Source organism: Podarcis pityusensis (genome assembly GCF_964106645.2).
Source record: "Podarcis pityusensis genome assembly, chromosome: 13".
NCBI lineage: Eukaryota > Metazoa > Chordata > Lepidosauria > Squamata > Lacertidae > Podarcis > Podarcis pityusensis.
The window spans coordinates 11,178,787-11,192,743 of record NC_138038.1 but is presented as its reverse complement, the minus strand read 5'-3'; the positions used below and the strand labels follow the sequence as shown (position 1 = coordinate 11,192,743).

Sequence of the window (13,957 nt, the reverse complement as noted above, 5' to 3'; positions counted from 1 at the left end):
CTATCCTCAGGGTGTGTGGGTGTGGGTGTAAGTGGTCCATAATGGGATCAAATGGCAATGAAATGCAAAAAGTACACTCTACAACTATTAAATTGACGCTTAGCTGTATGCAAAATAAGCACAGTGACCATTCATAACAGCAGCACTTTGTATTAATACAATCATCCTCTCATTATTAAGTTAATCCTGTAGTAGGAAAGGAAAGTATTGTTTCTTTTCATGCCTGAGCAAATGGAATCAGTCTTAGTAAGCTTTAATTCAGCAGTTTCATGCCAATTCTTCATGTCACTAACATTCTATTAAACATGATTCCAAGACACGTAGCATTACTGGTGCCCATGCACATGACTCACCTATTATGCCGCTGTCTCTGCTCTCAAGAGTAGAAGTGGGGCTGGTAACAGCTCCATAACTGCAGTCTTTTGCTATAACATCCTTGGTGCTAGTTTGAGGGAGGGTGGAGCAGGGACTACTGGCAGGTGGTGAAGCAGTGCTACTGGTCAGCGTGGAACAAGGACTTATTCGTTGGGACACTGCTGAGGTCTGCAAAATTGGAAACGGGAACAATTCAGTCATTGCACTCTATTAGTATAGCATTCAGACACTGAACTCTGGCTCGTACTTCAGCATCTATACAGTATAACAACAAATATACCATATTTTTCGCTCTATAAGATGCACCAGACCATAAGATGCACCTAGTTTTTGGAGGAGGAAAACAAGAAAAAAAATATTCTGAACCCTAGAAGCCAGAACAGCAAGAGGGATCTGGCTTCTGGGATAGCCTCTTGCTGTTCTGGCTTATGGGATAGCCGTGCACAGCCTCTACCGGGCAGCGGGAGGAAGGCTCCCCCAAGAGCTGTGCTCCCTTTAAAGAGCGCGCGGAGCGTGTGTGCAGCTCTTGGGGACTTTTCCCCAAGGAGGGAGAAGGGCAGCCCTTCTCCCTCCTCGGGGAAAAGCCCCCAAGAGCCCCACACACGTTCCACACAGCTCTTTAAAGGGAGTGCTGAGCAGAGCCTCCCATCTGCATTCGTTCCATAAGACGCACACACATTTCCTCTTACTTTTTAGGAGGGGGAAAGTGCGTCTTATAGAGTGAAAAATAGGGTAGTTGGCTGTTGGAATGTCATCTGGGCTAAGACAATGGTTCTAAAGTAACCTCTCTTACACTTCCAGGCCATTCTAAGTCCTACCATTTTCTCTTGGTGCAGAATACACTAAAATCACATTCTTTCAACAAAAACCTGCAAAATTAGTACAGGCTGCTGGTGTAATACTTGAAAGTACACCCAAAGTTGCATTGTATCTGGGACTGATAGCCTCCTCACATAATACCTATTTAAAATGCTGTATTTCGATTGTATCCCACATACCTGCTACTTTGAGAGCTAGCCACAGAAAAGACACACATAATTCTATTTTCTGCTTTCCCCCAGTACTAAGCAACACATATTTTAACCAGCATAATGTCATTATTTGCTTTAGATACGAGTACTGGAATGGTAGCATTTTGCAGAACATTGGCAAAAATGGTTTTCTACACAAGCAAGACAGCTGTGAAAGCCGAGAAGACTATGTGAGTTTCCTTCTATTTTAGCATCCCTGGCACAATATATACAGGAAATCCAATAAAGACTTGCAGTCTGGCACTTTCCCCAATGACTCTGCTCAGGAAGCTCTCTTGGCATCTGATTTTGCTTTGTAAGTGCTTCTTCCATTTACAAAATATGACAATGATTTTGTACTCAGATAAAGAAGGACGTATCAAAACAGCTCCCCTTTTTCTCACAGGGAACATTTTTCATGCCAAATTTAATTTTTTGAAAAAGAGCAGCCAATAAAGTATTTCCTTTGCATAATAGAATAATCCAAAGCTGAAGGCGCATGAGGTTGGTATTGATCAAAAAGGGAAGATTTATTTTACTTTAACTGTCTGCAAAACCATGCACAGAGATGAGTGGCTTCAAGATGTCTAATCTGACAAATAATCTTGATTCTGTTGAAGAAGAGAGTTTGTAATGCTCAGCTTATAGCGTGCTGAAAAAGCCAGCTGCTTTAATTTTGCACATTTAAAATAAGTTACTTTTAAAAGCCATCATAGGCCACCCACATTGCAGTCTGTGACAGTGTTCCTACCAAAAATGCACATGCCAACTCAGAACCAAAATTGGTACTGGTACTTGTTACTGTTCTCCAATGCTCTGAGCCCTGATTATCTGAATCTGTAACATTGGAGAAACAGATCAAATAGCATGTGTGCTACTCCTCAGCCATTAGTGCACCAATGATCTTGTCTTGCTTAATGTATTTGTGAGACCATTCCCACAGGCGTCCAGATGTACATGTCGATTGCAAGCAAACAAACCCTGGGAATGTTAAACTCTTTACTAGGGAAACTTTCAAAGCCTTTCCTGTCCAACGTTTGTCTTATAACAGCAGACTTTTACCAAATGTGGTGGCAATATAAAGAGCACCAATATATACAGAAACAGTTAACAGAAATGTTAAAGAAATTTTCGGTAATAGCGTCACTCCTAACCTACTAGAATGTGTGCTTAATTATCTGCAAATATAAAAGCGGAAAATATATAAGAAGCTGTATTATATTTTATAACAATGGCCAGATTAACCCTTGCCACTAAGTGGAAGACTTTCGTATGATTGAAAAATAGAATAGCATTGAAAAACAGGGTAGTAACTATACAAAAATTATACAAACAATGAAATTGGGAACCAAATGAAACATAACTCAACAATTTTGGGAGTGCTGTTATTAGTAATCAGGAATACTTTGGTATTTCATTTGTTTTCTTCATATATATGTGTGTGTGTGTGTGTGTGTGTGTGTAGTCAAAGATGACTACGGGGTTGCGGCGCTCATCTCGCTTTTAGGCCGAGGGAGCCGGCGTTTGTCCACAGACAGCTTTCCAGGTTATGTGGCCAACATGACTAAACTGTTTCTGGCGCAACAGTCACCGTGACAGAAGCCAGAGTGCACAGAAACGCAGTTTACCTTCCCGTCGCAGTGGTACCTATTTATCTACTTGCACTGGTGTGCTTTCGAACTGCTAGGTTAGCAGGAGCTGGGATGGAGCAACAGCAACTCACCCCGTCGTGGGGATTCAAACTGCCAACCTTCTGATCAGCAAGCCCAAGGGGCTCTGTGGTTTAGACCACAGCGACACCCACGTCCCTTATGTTATATGAATCTTAAATCAGATGTATTAATTTTTTAATGATATAAAAAAATTGTTTAAGCATTATGGATGTGAGAAATGTCTGCAACTGACTCTTCTAAAGTAGGGCAAGGAAAATATAGCCAGAATTAATTTAGAAGGACACTTGCTTGGGTATCTGTGAGGGAAGCGATAGAATTTGCTGCAGAAATTCTACTGCTGCTTGTGAAAATTCTCACTTCTTCGGAAAGCAAATACATAAGTGTGGCAAGAAGCAGAGCACCTCTTCCCAATAAAGCAAAGAAAGACAAGCCTTTACACTAGATAGCAAAACACAAAATCTGTTAGCGACACAGAATGACTAGAGGCAAGAGAACCACTGCCAACAGCCCAAGCACCCCACCTGAACCAACAGGGCTCTTATTTTTTTTATTGATTGTAAGTGGCTTTTCAGGAGTTCTGGTTATATAAGAAACTCCCAGGGGCAAAAGAGACAGTCTGCAAGCTGTTGCATCTCAGAGTGGTTTTCTTTACTTAATGGGATATGAACGTTATGGGGAAATTAATAACTCGATTCTCAACCAAACACCAGATACTATGATTAGCAAGACAACGGTTGGTGATCCAAACAATTTCCCCCACAATGATTCATTATGTTGAGCAATCAATCCCAGGACAGACAGGTTCCAGTGGTAGGTTTGCTGCTATGTGTAGTGGCAGTAAGCTACAATGAGTGGAAAGAGACTTGGAGAGGGTTGAAGGAAAGGGGTAACAGTGCTATTAATATAACAACCTCCTGCTAGCTGATTCAGAGCACCATCATACTTTATCATCTTCTCCTACAGATTGCTCATTGCATGAGGAAGGAATCTCAACTGGAAAACTCTTCCACCAGGCCTAAATTGAAGCCGCTATCAGTCTCTTGTTCAAGCACATATAACCCATGTACATCATAGGGACCAAATTGCTAATATATTTCAAAATGGCAAAGCAAAGGAAATTTTAGTTCAGCAAAATATAACATGAATGTTATCTCGTGTATCTGACATTAATTAACCAGGTCCTTTTAGTGCTTCAGCCCATTTTAAGTGCTGTTTTTCATGTTTAAGTCTCATTGAGTTTTCAACCAGGCTATTTGAAGTTAGGGCCTTTGTGTTGTGTTGCTATATAATTCCAAGGCATCACACTGCATCTAGGCCAAAGTTATTACGTTCACTCACTGATTTGGGACAAGAGGAATTCTTAACAAAACCACCCCAATTTGCCCATGCCTCACTACAGCCTTATCACTGCCCTTAACGAAAGTACCACTCACAGAAAACAGCTTTTACAGGTATTATTTTTCCTTTACATACACAGAAAGTATTCAAAGCCCATCAGAAACCTGCTCATGCAAAAACTAGCTCAGAGATATAAATCTATTACAGAATGCAACCATTCCTCCACAGATACCTTCTTGTCCTTGCCTTCCAGAAGCATATTTGCTTTTTTATAAGAAGATGGAATCTATTTTTTAATCCCTGAACACAAGGAACCACTTATAACGGAAGTCTCTGCTCTCTGCTTTGATCTATTCAATTAAGTGCCCATTAAAAATAAGCTAACGAAAAAGGATGTTTGTACACATCCTTGCCTTCAACGCTACCCAGACACACTGCCTCCCTGGCTGTCAGGCTGCCCCTGACAGTCAGAAAATAAGTGGCTTTGAAAGAGGGGATTGTGATAGTTGTCAGCCCGTGTGATTCTCCTTTTTTTATATATAAATTTTTTATTAGATTTTCCACAGAGATAACACAAACCACAAAGCAAAATGATACACAAAAACAGAAAAAGAAAAAAGAAAGGGGGGGAAGGGGGGAACAATAAACAGATAAACAATAACAACAAACTTAATTCTTCACAAATCCGACCTTTTAAACATCTTGGTTGACTTCCTCAAATCCCTCCCTTCTGAGTTTCCTTGTAATTAAAAGTAACAGCTTTCCAATATCATTATTAAACTAAAACAATTTCCAATTATAGTCCATCTTATTCACTTTTCTTAACATTCTAAATCCCATTTATTTAATTATAACTTAATTTAATCCTAGGCCTATTTCTTTCTTTCAAGTAATTTCTAATTTTTATATATTTATGTATTATTTATTATAAAAAATATTTATATATTTTTTATTTTTATATTACAATATTTATTCAAATAGTCCTCGAATTTCCTCCAGTCCTCTTGAAACTCCTCTTCTTTCTGGCCGCGGATTCTTCCAGTCAGGTCAGCTAGCTCCGTGTGATTCTCACCTTAAACGTCACCCAGTGCAGAGCCACCAAATAGCCAGCTAGAGGGTGAATTTGCAGGTAGAGACTGCATGGGCCGAGAGTTCAGACATTTCCCACTTGCAAACCTACAAGGCATCTCAAAGAGGTGGATGGGGATTGTGCCTTCAAAGACAGCCAGCCAACCAATCCCAGTTTGGGAGGCTGTCACTTGAGGACACCTTTCAAGCTGGAATGGAATGACCTTAAAGGTGGGACTGCATGAAATTCCACTTCCCAACGCATTTTATTTATTCATAAGAATGTTTATACAGTGGCGTAGCGTGGGGGGTGCAGGGGGGGCCGGCCGCACCGGGCGCAACATCTGGGGGTTAGGGTTAGGGGGCGCAAATCCATGGGTTAGGGGGCGCAAATCCACGGGTTAGGGGGCGTAAATTACTTGCCTTGCCCCGGGTGCTGACAACCCACGCTACGCCACTGTGTTTATATACCCCCCCAAAAAAGTTTACGATTAAAATCTCAATACAATTTAAGCTGAAGGGCATTAAGTGCATCCATATGGTATGCCAGATCCTTCCCACTCTACCCCACGCAGGCCAACGTCACCTGTCAATCACTTGATGCCATTATGACATCCTGTGACAACTTGAAAGGGGCTCGCATTTGAAGTCTGTCTGCAAGCAAACCACTTGCAAAAGGACTTCAGAAAGATGTCTTGGTAAAATGCCATTTACCAAGGTTTGAGTTGGGTATCAAAAACTGTTGTACTGACAGCTGGAATCAGGAATAGAATCTCTGCCAGCACTAAGGAACTATAGATACCAGGGCCTGTGCTAGATATCAGAACTGCCCCTTCCAAGATATGCCCCAAGGCTTGAGTTTGGTAGCAGGACTGTCAATATGAATGAACTCTGGGTACCATGACTTGAACTGGGTCCGAATACCATCTGTACAGAATACTTTTAGCTACCAAATCTAGAGCTAGAGTACTGAGAGTGCAAGAAACATTGCCCCTGCTTTTGCACTCATATACTGTTCAATACCGACTCAGCCTGGAGTGAGTAAAGGAGAGGAAGTGGATTTGTGTGCAACAAACAGTCTGCTCTGAGAGTCTTCCCAATCACAGAGGTCTTTGGGGGTCAACGTTAATGGTGCCCCATGACTCACAGGCACAGCTCATATCAACCTGGAGCCCAAATTTATGGCATAGCTGTCAACTTACAGATTTGAAAATAAGGGACCAGCAGCCAAAATAAGGGATTTTTTGGGCACAAGTATGTTCAACTTCTGAGCCCCTCCAAGCCAAAGGCAGAAAGCCCAGCCAGCAGCCAAACGAAGCCTCAAGCAGTGGTTCCCATAGCGCAGCAACCCGGCAAAGGGGATGCAGCAAGGAAAACCACCATCACCTCTCTGCTGGGAAGCGCTGAGCAAAGGCGAGTCCCCAGGCAACGCGGCCGATTTGATCGGCACAAGGCATGCAAGCTCCACCCCCCAGTCGTTCTTAGACTCCTTACTGGGTGAGCAACGCAGCCAAGCAACACAGTTGGAGCCTCCCTCCTCTCTAGCCGGCAGGGAGGGAGGGAGAAGAGCTGCTTCCTTTGAAACCCGGGAAATTTAAGGGACATCATCAATAAGGGACATCAGCGGGACACGGATAAGGGACTTTCCCGCCAAATAAGGGACGGTTGACAGCTATGCTTTATGGAGCTCCTGGTTGAAGTCATGCAGGTCCCCTTTCCTGTTGAACTTTTGGTGCTCCGTGAATAATTTTTTTCTTTATTCCAACAGGCATTTTAACAATTCTAATTTTATGATTTTAACTGATTTTCATTCTTATTGCATTGAGTTTCTTGTACACTGCTTAGAGACTGTTGTGATTAAGTAGCATATAAATTGTTGAAATAAGAAATAGTGATATCCATGCAAGGTCGACCTAAACTTTGGTGGGAAAGCACTTCTAGCTGGGCTTATTTGCAGCCACTGTGAGGAGAGGAGAAAGCTTGATCCACAGGCAGATATTTTAGGGTTGCCATAAGTCTGGGAATTCCTGGACATGTCCTCTTTTGGGGGTCCTACATGCCCATCCAGGGGGGATTTTACATTTTAAAGCAAATGTCATGGATTTGGGGCGTTTTTCAATATAAAAAATAATGGTGCGTAGGCGGTTCTGGTTCAGGCTCGGGTGACCCGGGCTTTGGCTCGGCATTGGCAGAGTGGTTATCAGGCAATTGCCCTAAAAAAGCTCAAAAACTTTTTGCGTCTGAATTTTTACCATTTGAAATATGGCAATCCTAAGATATTTGCAAGCGCCTTAACTAGAGCCATCAGGAGGAAGAAATGTCTACAAATTATTTCATTTGCATTGTTAATTTTATTTGGCTTTGTCAAGGGCATCGCTTTAAACTGAGGGCACAGAAATAGTACTTCATTTATTAACGGCTGCCTGAATGACTATCAGTCATAAATGGAAAAAGATCAATCCACTGTCTTTAGAGAACGGGTGCCTGAGGGTATGAGATACAGTTTACTCAATTAAACTTACAAATTTGATAGGTTATAGAGGGAAGGCAACACAGTGATATCATTGACAAATGAAGCCTTTTTATTCAATATTGGAATGATGCAGAGCAACTCTGTTCTATTTTGGGAATGATCTGAATAACTGTGTGTGATTCTTGTTAACTTGATTTAAATTTAAGTAATTTAATATTGATTGGATATATTTGTTAATTTTTGTTATTCGATGTAAACCTAGCTACTAATTATTATTTGAGGTAGTTGTTATCCTGTTTTATCTAACATCATTAGAATGTACAACTCAGCTTATTTAATAAACATTCAAAAATCAAAAGTTTCTTTTCATTCTATTTTAAAATTAGTTTGCAGATCATGGTACTGGGAGCTCCACAAGAACTCTGCTGCCTGTAGCAGAGCCATCACTAGCTTGAAAATGGGAGCATCCCCCTCCCCCCATTAAAAATGTAAATGGGGGAGGCCCCCATCTGCAGATAGAAAAATATTTTTCTAGTGGGAAGAAGAAGAAGAAGAAGAAGAAGAAGAAGAAGAAGAAGAAGAAGAAGAGGAGTTGTTTGGATTTGATATCCCGCCTTTCACTTCCCTTCAGGAGTCTCAAAGCGGCTAACATTCTCCTTTCCCTTCCTCCCCCACAACAAACACTCTGTGAGGTGAGTGGGGCTGAGAGACTTCAGAGAAGTGTGACTGGCCCAAGGTCACCCAGCAGCTGCATGTGGAGGAGCGGAGACGCGAACCCGGTTCCCCAGATTACGAGACTACCGCTCTTAACCACTACACCACACTGGCTCTCATAGTGGGGTAGGAGAGCTGGGGAAAAATCACAGCTGGCAAACAAAGTGACCCTTGGGTTTCAGATAGTACATGGGTAAAGTAAAGGTAAAGGGACCCTTGACCATTACGTCCAGTTGTGACCGACTCTGGGGTTGCGACGCTCATCTCGCTTTATTGGCTGAGGGAGCCAGCATACAGCTTCCGGGTCATGTGGCCACCATGACTAAGCCGCTTCTGGCAAACCAGAGCAGTGCACGGAAACGCCATTTACCTTCCCTCCGGAGCGGTACCTATTTATCTTACTTGCACTCTGATGTGCTTTCGAACTGGTAGGTTGGCAGGAGAAGGAACCGAGCAACGGGAGCTCACCCCGTTATGGGGATTCAAACTGCCAACCTTCTGATAGGCAAGTCCTAGGCTCTGTGGCTTGACCCACAGCGCCACCCGTGCCCCTTAGTACATGGGTAGACCAGACCAAAAAGCCGAAGGCACAAATTTCCACAGTCTAGGAGGCCCAGGAGGCTTAATTTGGTCACAATCACATATACACTTACAGATTTAATACTAAATACATTACTTCTGATAAACGAACCACTATAGCCGCTAGAGGGCCATGAAAATTTGTGTCCTGGGCTTTTTAGACTCCCCTACCAATGTACTTCTGAAACCAAAGGGGCACATTGGTTGCCAGATGTGGCATTATTTTCAACTCTCCTGCTCCACTAATCTGAGCTTGCGGGAACAAGTTGGGCCACAGGGGACAAGCTTTGCACCCACTTCAGCTGTGTCCCAATCTACTACGGTTGCCGCACAATTCGAAATCAGCATTTTGTATTTCATTGGGACATGGTTCTCCTACCTCTGCCACTAGAGAAGAGAGAGCCTATGAAGTAATCTCCGATGAATCTTAGATTACGAGCCATGCCTTCCGGGTATTATATTTTTAACAGAACCCCTCATTTTGCAAATCAAGCGTTACGTCAAGGAACAAGACACAGTCAAATCACTATCAATCAGCACAAAACAAACCCACCTGATTGTCCTCCTGTACTTCCATACTGTACTGCTGCCCTGCCTGCACTTCCGTGACTTTCTCTCCCAGGAGGAAGCCCAGGCGAGTCATGAGTGTGTTTGCTGCCTCATCTACAGATGGAGGGGGTCCCAGTTCCTGCTCAGCTTCACCTGCAGAGAGGGGGGGCGGAAATAGGATGTCAACTGTAAAAATTATACTTCACAACATCATTATCCAATGTTTCCCAGGACTTTCCCACCTCACTATCTCTTCCCAATATTCAAATTAGATTATGATGATGATATACCAAATATATAGTTCCATTTTCTCCCACCAAGAGTGTTTGCTCACTTCTAAACAAATTATCTCATTGCACCTATAGGATAGAAACAATCCAACTGCCTGTTATAAGGACCAGAAACTTTTTTTTTAATAATTAAAGAGAAAAGTTCTTCAAAGTTACCGAATACTTAAGATTCCAATTTCCTAGAGAGAACTTTGCAGGTCCACAATTACAAAGCAAGCAAATAAATAACCCCTATGAACAATTCTGAACAAAACTGGTTGAGTCTGTATGTACAGAAAACTCTTCTTATACTAGGCCCTTGCTACTGTTTTCAGTGTTACAAACTTAAACTTAGAAACACATCCATAAATCTCAAGCCAAGAAATGTTTATACACACATATGCTCATGAGAGTTGCTCCTGAATTACATGTTTAAACAGTGCAATTTTTATATACTTATCAAAACTGGCCCATGGCAGCTTACGTTAATTTAAAAAACAAATAAATAGCATTTTTTTAATGTTCAACATAAAAGCAGCAGTCAAGGGGGTGAACTGCTTTTAGCTAGATTGTTCTGAGAGATGGTTCTGAATTAAGATAGGTGAAGGCTCAAAGAGCAGCATGTCTTGTCACTGTATTATCACACTACACTGTTACACAGGCAAACAAAACAAACCTCACCCCATTCTGCAGATATTTGTACCCTGTGATCCTAACACAAACAGTGGCCACTCCTTTTTTATCTTCCTGGAGGTCTTAGTTCAGAACTTCCTCAGGGTTTTCAGTGAAGCAGGCAAGTATTTGTAGCAAAGCAAACGGGTTTTCCTCAAGAGACACCAGCAGTGTACAAAATATGACAATGAGCAAGAGGCGCAGACTGTGCACATCCTGTTGTTTATCTCATGTAACAACCGCTCAATGGTGTCTAGCATAGATGATATAAATGATGATGGCATAGGGGCAAGCATAGTTAGGTACAAGCTGATGGGCTTGACACAGAGAAGGGCTCTACAAAGCATGACTGTCTGTCTGTCTGCCTGCCCATCAAGGAGACACATCTGGGCCCAGGGAGAGGAGGGTAGGTGAGTGATTAGTAGTGGTGGCACTTGCAACAACAGCTGAAGAACCAGACAGTCCCGATGAAGGTAGCATCAGTGCTGAATGGGCGCCCAGGTCGGGGCTGGCCATGAGTCCAGAAGTGGCACCATTCCAGGGGGCCACTGAGGTTTGGCCTTGGCGTGATCAGATCATATGAGTGAACATTCCTAGTTTCTCAAGTAAGTGCTGAATAGACATACCATCTTCTCTATCTAGCCCCAGATTCTGCAGCAGCTTAGCTACACTCAGGAGGAGGGGAAACTATTTCTTGACTCACAAGGAAAATGTCTGAGAGCTCTAAGCACAAGCAACAGTCGTTAGCTGAAGCAGCTGTTTCCTGGAATGATATACGGTGCAAGCAGAGAGTGCCGTTTTACGAACAACCGGAATATTAATAATGCAGCGTGACTTGTCTTTTAAATGTGCCTCAAAAGGGGTTTTCATACTCTCAAGATGTTTTCAGGAGAATTTCATTCATAGCAGAAGACCATTTTATTGTGCATCCAATTTCATACACACAAAATAAAACTGAGGTAAGAATTTTCACCACACCTGCTCAGATTTTGAGCCACTATTTCACAAGAGGCCCTAATAGTTCTAGGATGAAATGTATTCAAGTCAAGTCAAGCATTCCATTGTGTTCCCCTATGCTCCTTTGAAAAGTCCAAAACAGCTAATTATGCAGTTACAAAAGAGGGGTAAACATAACAAAAAGTGTCTATGCACTTTTTAAAAATAATAATAATAATAATAATAATAATTTCCCCAGCCACTCTGGGCGGCTTCCAAAAGAATATTAAAATACTATGATACATCAAACATTAAAAGCTTCCCTAAACAGGGCTGCCTTCAGATGTCTTCTGAAAGTCTGGTAGTTGTTGTTCTCTTTGACATCTGGTGGGAGGGCGTTCCACAGGGAGGGCGCCACTACCGAGAAGGCCCTCTGCCTGGTTCCCTGTAACTTGGCTTCTCGCAGTGAGGGAACCGCCAGAAGGCCCTCGGTGCTGGACCTCAGTGTCCGGGTAGAACGATGGAGGTGGAGACGCTCCTTCAGGTATACTGGACCGAGGCCGTTTAGGGCTTTAAAGGTCAGCACCAACACTTTGAATTGTGCTCGGAAACGTACTGGGAGCCAATGTAGGTCTTTCAAGACCGGTGTTATATGGTCTCGGCGGCTGTTCCCAGTCACCAGTCTGGCTGCTGCATTCTGGATTAGTTGTAGTTTCCGGGTCACCTTCAAAGGTAGCCCCACGTAGAGCGCATTGCAGTAGTCCAAGCGGGAGATAACCAGAGCATGCACCACTCTGGCGAGGCAGTCCGCGGGCAGATAGGGTCTCAACCTACGTACCAGATGGAGCTGGTACACAGCTGCCCTGGACACGGATTTAACCTGTGCCTCCATGGACAGCTGTGAGTCCAAAATGACTCCCAGGCTGCGCACCTGGTCCTTCAGGGGCACGGTTACCCCATTCAGGACCAGGGAATCCCCCACACCTGCCCGCCTCCTGTCCCCCAGAAACAGTACTTCTGTCTTGTCAGGATTCAACCTCAATCTGTTTGCCGCCATCCATCCTCCAACCGCCTCCAGACACTCACACAGGACCTTCACCGCCTTCACTGGTTCTGATTTAAAGGAGAGGTAGAGCTGGGTGTCATCTGCATACTGATGAACACCCAGTCCAAACCCCCTGATGATCTCTCCCAGCGGCTTCATATAGATATTAAAAAGCATGGGGGAGAGGACAGAACCCTGAGGCACCCCACAAGTGAGAGCCCAAGGGTCTGAACACTCATCCCCCACCACCACTTTCTGAACACGGCCCAGGAGGAAGGAGCGGAACCACTGTATGACAGTGCCCCCAGCTCCCAGCCCCTCAAGACGGTCCAGAAGGATGTTATGGTCGATGGTATCAAACGCCGCTGAGAGATCCAGCAGAACTAGGAAACAGCTCTCACCTTTGTCCCTAGCCCGCCGGAGATCATCAACCAGTGCGACCAAGGCAGTTTCAGTCCCGTGATGAGGCCTGAATCCCGATTGGAAGGGATCCAAAACTCTGTATATCTTTGCATGGAACTCTGTAGAGCAATTTCTTTATTTAGGTAGTTACATCCAGCTAGTTCAAGCAAAAGACTCTGCAAGGTAAAACTAGTATCAGCTTAAACAAAGACAATTTAAAAACATAGTACACATGTAAAAAGATTAAAATAAGATAGTTACATGAAAACAACTCAGTCCAGATCAGCAATCACTCCCAATCCAGAAAGAGCAACAACAACTCCAGATCAACAGTAAGTGAAAGCAGGCTGAAATAGGAAAGTCTTTAAAAGCCTGTTTAAAAAGAGACTAAAGAAAGGGCAGATCATGAAGCTGAGACTCCAATACTTTGGCCACCTCATGAGAAGAGAAGACTCCCTGGAAAAGATCCTGATGTTGGGAAAGATGGAGGGCACAAGGAGAAGGGGACGACAGAGGACGAGATGGTTGGACAGTGTTCTCGAAGCTACCAGCATGAGTTTGACCAAACTGCGGGAGGCAGTGGAAGACAGGAGTGCCTGGCGTGCTCTGGTCCAGGGGGTCACAAAGAGTCGGACACGATTAAATGACTAAACAACAACAACAACATGGAAGGGAGTTCAAGTGAGAGGGCCACAACCTTTTCTAGCTACTAGGTCTGGCTGATTTTGATGCTGGGTCTGCTAACAGGGTCTGTTAGGACCTATATGCACAGCAATTACTTCAAGTAACTTGGCCCCAAACAGTTTAGGGCTTAAAGGTAACAAAACAATTTGGGTGTTACACACATCAACCAT

The 13,957-nt window shown here is 43.3% G+C and overlaps 1 protein-coding gene across 1 annotated transcript in view; it reads right to left on the bottom strand.

Moving 5' to 3' along the window:
* The window catches only part of TANC2 (tetratricopeptide repeat, ankyrin repeat and coiled-coil containing 2), a 192,730-nt gene that overhangs the window by 53,149 nt on the left and 125,624 nt on the right, over positions 1–13,957 (bottom strand). Inside the window, exons 7-8 of the mRNA XM_080976441.1 lie at positions 9,784–9,932; positions 354–543 (exon numbers count right to left, since the gene is read on the bottom strand). Coding sequence (XP_080832567.1) covers positions 354–543; positions 9,784–9,932 — 339 coding nt within the window. The remainder of the gene's footprint in view (positions 1–353; positions 544–9,783; positions 9,933–13,957) is intronic.